The 6,310-nt window shown below is 32.7% G+C and overlaps 1 protein-coding gene across 27 annotated transcripts in view; it reads right to left on the bottom strand.

Annotated features, from left to right (window-relative positions):
* Window positions 1-6,310, bottom strand: part of LOC145248863 (roundabout homolog 2-like) — an 837,477-nt gene that overhangs the window by 222,307 nt on the left and 608,860 nt on the right. For all 27 annotated transcript variants that reach the window (XM_080110589.1, XM_080110593.1, XM_080110605.1 and 24 more), the window contains 2 exons: window positions 5,162-5,280; window positions 3,225-3,447 (listed from right to left, as the gene is read on the bottom strand). In XM_080110589.1, the coding sequence (XP_079966715.1) occupies window positions 3,225-3,447; window positions 5,162-5,280 (342 nt within the window). The remainder of the gene's footprint in view (window positions 1-3,224; window positions 3,448-5,161; window positions 5,281-6,310) is intronic.

The raw sequence follows: 6,310 nt of genomic DNA, 5'->3' as shown, positions 1-6,310 counted from the left end.
ATCCAGGACCGATATAGACAAAGTCTATAAGAGAAACATTTTAGATTTTAAAACAATGGTTACAAATACCAACGATATCTTTTAGATTTAAAAAAAAAAAAATTCCCAATGAATAATTTGGACACCGAGAGGCTTTCTTAAAGTTTTTTTTTTTTAAATTTTTTTTTAAGCAAGATGGAAACACTATCACACAAAGATTCAACAACTAAATGGACTTCGATAAGCTTGTTAAAAAAAAATGTTGGTGCCCCCCACCCCCATTTTTATGCTGCTGGAGAAGACGATTCCAGAAATACTGAGACAATGACGTAGTGATCGTTCGTGATGTAAATTGGGTATAATTTGAATATTTAAGGGGATGGTTCAACAAGAACCTGTTTACATTGGACTTAGAAACGACCATGCTGTAATCAGCTAGAAAGCAGGCCAGCAGAACAGTGTTCTACAGGCAGACACTTCGAGGAAAAAAAAGCTTTGTTAATTAAATTTGCGTTTAGATTTAAGCACAAATAAAGAGTGGGGAAAATTGTTGATAGTGGTTGTAACTAGACGAGTGTTTTTTTGTAAAGTTTTGTCAAAGGAGGGAACCATAGATTGAAGCTCAGGCGAGCACTTGCCATGAGAACAACGATAAAGCAGAGACAAGCCCGCAACGTCTCTTTATATGTTAGAGTGATCCGTCGTTGAGCTTCTGTGTGAAAACGGTTGCAGGGAAGAGAAAAGGGCATCACCTACTAGGTTTCTTTTTTATTTTTTTTTTACATAGGCATCACCACATTATCAAGGCCAAGAGGCCACTCAAGGATAAGGGTTAAAGAGTGTACAGTAGAAATTGGACAATATAGTAATCAGTAGTAATGAAAATTTGGTAAATTTGATAACTTATATGGAACGGCTCATCAAGAACTTATTTACTTTAGACTTGAACACAACCATATTGTAGTCAGCCGGAAAGCAGGAAAACGGAAGACAATTCCACAGGCGTGCAGTTCTAAGAAAGAAGCTTTGTTCATGGAATCTACGTTTAGGTTTAGGCACAGATAAAGAGTGGTGGGAATTATTGATAGTGTTTACAGCTAGACGAGTGTTTCTTGTGAAAGTTTGGCGAGGGGGGACCATAGATTGAAGCTCAGTCGAACACTTTCCATGAAAATAACGATACATCAGAGACAAACTCGCAACATCTCTTCTGTGAGATAGAGGTTGCAAGGAGGAGAAAAGGACATCTCCTACGAGGTTACGAAGTCTATTTTGAACTCTATCAAGGCAGGACAAGTCCTTTCTAGCAGCTCCTGCCCAGATGTGGCAACAGTATTCCATCCTTGGACGTTTCGAAGATGGTTTTGAGCTTTGTCAAGGTAGAAGCTTTGTTCACGAAATTTGCGTTCAGATTTAGGTACAGATGGGGAGTGAGGGGAATCTGGTGTGATAGAATTATCCAACCACTTTCTCGGCAACGTCAGCAGCAGATTGTCCCGTAATTTAATACGAACACTATTAATGACATTGTAAAGTTTCAGCTTTGTTTTTACTTTACGCTATAAGAACTTTCAAATGAAGTGACGTTAAAGAAAAGATCATTAACCAGTGACTTATTGCACTTTCAACAGGTTTTGCATTTTCTTAATTAACTTTGACAAACTCTGACAAAGTCCATTGAAATTTGTCTGGACATAACAAAGAAGCCATTCTACATCCGGGCAATTTAAACAAATGTTTTACATTAATGAAAAAAAGAAACAAAAAACAAACAAACAAAAAAAAAAACACACACACACAAACAAAAAAACAAAAACAATTGACTATTCAAATACAATTCCGAAAACAAATGAAAGCGTGCTAAAATATACAGGTAAAGGCAAATAATTAACTCTGTTCTGAGAAAAAAGTGAAAAAAAAAATTTGACGACGATGAAAACAAAAAACAAATGAAATACAAAAAAAAAAAAGAAGAAAAAAGATGGAGGTAACTTTTTGAAATTCTAAAATAAAAGAAAAAATTAAAACAATTGTAGAAAATAGAGCAGAAAAACAACAACAACAACAACAACAAAAACAAGTTGAAGGCCAGGGAAGAAACAAAGAACAACAAGAGAAAAGGAAATCTAATAAAATTCATTGATTTTTAATGAACTTGTTCCGAAGTGTACAAGAGCTGACGCTGATTTAATTAACAATTATCAACAGTTCCTTCCCCTCTTTATTTGGAATAATTAGGCCCAACCATTTTATGAAGACAGTGGACAGATTTGATGTGAACAACACTCAATTCATTAGATTTGTTAGTTTTACAGCAAAATAACCATTTTGTTTCAGATGTGTAATTCCAAAACGATAGAATACCCATCTATAAAGACTGTGTCATTCGACACACAAAATACCACCCACCCTTTCATAAAAAGAAAAACAACTAAAACGCATTAAAAATAGCAAGTTACACGTCGTCTAGTGCAAATACAATTCATGTTTTGGGTATGGAATAAGACTGTGTCGATGGTGAAGAGTTTGGAACGATTAGACCCAACATTTATAAAAAAGGTTCTATGATCTCTTTTGTGAGTTATGTAATGCCAAAATAAAATACCCATCTATAAATAATCTATCATTCACATCATAAAATATCCCCTCCATTTCGAAAAAAGGGGGAAAAACATAAACAAGTTGGAATAGCAATTCAATCTTAGAACAATAATCCGAATAATTCAGATAATACAAATCTAAAAAATTTAGAAACATAAATATTATAACTCTTGTGACTTGTAATGATGGGACGATTCCAATATTTTTACCGATTCTGATACAATTACCGATTCCAATTCAAATTCTTTATAAATCCCTAAATATTTAATTATAAAGTTGTTATTTTTTTTCCCAAATTATCGTAAAAGCGCAGGTTAAATGTGCATATACTTTCTCAAACGTACAAAATACACTTGTGGGGAATGAGCTATCGATTTTAGTTTCACTGCTAGTTTTAAAATCAATAAATATTCGTTATTTTATCATTACTACCAGTAGTAGAATATTTTATTTTAAACAAAACCAAACAAAGAAGCTAATAAAAAAAAGAATCGATTTTGGCATCGGAAAATAGGCACAAATTTTTTTTCCAATTTTGATAATCCCCAAATTCTGATTTTTACGCTTTCTGCTTCCAATTAATCGTCCCAAGACAAGTGACTTGTTTTATTTAGCAAGTTTAAAGAAAACCTCCTAAGTCTTACCTCCTTCATTTGTGTGAACTTTGATGGGATTGCTACACTGAGAAAACACTTTTCCCCCGTAAGCACGAATACATATTTCGTACCAGGTGTGGCTATAAAGGTTTTCTATGAGATAGGAAGTAGCAGTTGGATCCTCCACTGTAATTGTATGTATTTCACTGTTATGCTTTGTTCTTCTGTATTTAATTTTGAAACCGTCAATTGCATTGTGACCTTTCATTACCTGCAAGTAGAATTATAATTTGGATTAGAACAGAGAACAAAGATGAGGATGTCATACTGTGACAAAGCCGCTGGCGCGTATTCAAATGACCAAGCTGTGGTGCTAGCGTGACGTCACAGAAATAAGTGGATCGGGATCGGAGGAACGAAAATGAAAAGAAAAAAAAAACGAGGACGGAAAGCGGGTGTCGGCACGAAAGGCACTCTGAACAAGACGTATAACTTGTCAATGCTTCGAACATTTACAAGGCGTTCGACGACTTGCGCATACGCATTGCATATCACAGAAAACACAACTTTGACTATATATATATATATATATATATATATATATATATATATATATATATATAGTAAGTTATACATATATACTACCTAGCTGTACCTACGTATTAAGCACTGTTGAAGTAAATAATTAAAGTTTACGCATAAATCTATACTTTCGTATATTAATTTATGTGGTTAAATGAAGTAGTTATATATATATATATAATGCTCCTTATCTTGAGTTGAGCATATTGGGAAGTGATACACGATATACCATTGGCGTATTAAGCAATGCTCTCTGTGTAAACAAAACGAGCTTAGGTATTCGGACGATGTCAAAACATCGTTAATTCACTGCCCGCACAGCAGCTGCTGATTGGCGTAATGGTTCAAAGCCTTGATTGTCATATGGGCGGTCGGGTTTCGATCCTGGCTTCAGGTAGTTGACTGTCTAGCCGCACCGATGAGCTGTGATACAGCGAAAGAGTACTGTATGTGGATGACTATATATATATATATATATATATATATATATATATATATATATATGCATGCACATATTATATATATGTATATACAAATAAATAATATTATTTTGTATTCCTGCACGTCACCAATTGAAAACGAATAAAGAAAAGATATAAGCTTTTATACTTTTCATATTCTTTTTTTATACATTTCCATCTATATATATATATATATATATATATATATATATATATATATATGCATACACATATTATATATATATGTATATACAAATAAATATATATATATATGTATATATATATACACGTATATATATATACACGTATATATATATACAAATATATATATATATACACGTATATATATATATATATATATATATATATATATATATATATATATACTTTATTTGTTTTTACATTTTTCGTATAAGCTGTATCGCCTGGAGAGGTCTCTAGTTACTGGTAACTAGCTACCGAAACATGCTTATGAATGTGTAGCAACATATTACTGCTTATGTAAAAACAAATAAAGAGTATACCCTGCTCTACTTAGGTATTGAGCACTCTTGTATTAATCTCGTCAAACTTCATTGCTTGAAATATTCTAGAATATTTCAATTAAAAGTCAAATATGAACAGGTAAAATTATAGAAGCATAAAAGGCGAATCAAATGAGGTATAGGTTATTTAAACAGTTACATTAAATTTAGCTTAAGTTTGCAGTTTTTGAAAAAATTACAAGTGCGGACTTTCTTTTTGCCGCGTATATATATATATATATATATATATATATATATATATATATATATATATATATATATATATTAATATAGGTGGAATTCTGGACAAGCACCCATTTTTCTTTCAAACTTTTCAAGAGTTTGCATTTATGTTTGTTTTTATTTGTTTCTCTATTAAAAGAATCTATACAAGATATAGACAAACAGTATATCTTACCCGCCAGTGTACTTTGATTGCTGATGGCCCAGAGGCCTCACCTTGGACAAGATTAACCACAATTCCACGTAATCGTTGCTCGATCTCTTCTTGGTTAAAAAGGATACTTCCTCTTCGACCTTCAATTCAAAGACAAAAAAAAAAAGATTCTTTAATTTGTTTTGCATTGTCTTTTTTTTTTTTTTTATTAATACAACACAAATATCAATGAGGATTCATTCTTACGCATACTCACTGATGAAAAAAAAACTGTCCGATTATGAAAAAACAAAGCACCAAGAAAAATTGTTGGAACTGAAATGACCTTATAATTATTAAATACTCGTTAATAACAACAAACAAAATTGTATAAGAAACACGAATGGGCTCATAACCAAGTGCAAAAGAGATCCAGACAATTACACTTCAGGGAACAACCAGGATACTAAAAAGAGCTCTCGGTTGGTTTCAATAAAAAGCAGGGCAATGTTGGCAGCTGGTTTGGCTGCCCCATACCCAGCGTTACAATCTCTAAAGGAAGAAAATTAAAAAAAGAAAGAAAAGTAGTCCAATCAATCTGAGCATATGATGTTACTGTTCAAAATCTAAGTGTAACAGACCAACGAAAATGCTATTTGAAACTTAAGCATGACAGACCAACGAAAATACTGCTTCAAACTTAAGCATGACAGACCAACGAAAATGCTATTTGAAACTTAAGCATGACAGACCAACGAAAATACTGCTTCAAACTTAAGCATGACAGACCAACGAAAATGCTATTTGAAACTTAAGCATGACAGACCAACGAAAATACTGCTTCAAACTTAAGCATGACAGACCAACGAAAATGCTATTTGAAACTTAAGCATGACAGACCAACGAAAATACTGCTTCAAACTTAAGCATGACAGACCAACGAAAATGCTATTTGAAACTTAAGCATGACAGACCAACGAAAATACTGCTTCAAACTTAAGCATGACAGACCAACGAAAATACTGTTTGAAACTTGAGCATGACAGATAAACAAAAAAAATGCTATTTCAAACTTAAGCTTGACAGATCAACTCAAATGCTATTTCAATCTGAAAGATGACAGACCGACGAAAATGCTATCTCAAATTCAAGCATAATAATTAGAGCTATGACAAGAAAATATTTTCTTCA

This window comes from Euprymna scolopes, chromosome 27 (genome assembly GCF_053919585.1).
Source record: "Euprymna scolopes isolate OS-2025 chromosome 27, ASM5391958v1, whole genome shotgun sequence".
NCBI lineage: Eukaryota > Metazoa > Mollusca > Cephalopoda > Sepiida > Sepiolidae > Euprymna > Euprymna scolopes.
The sequence above is the reverse complement of the archived record's forward strand: the minus strand, read 5'-3'. Positions and strand labels throughout refer to the sequence as shown.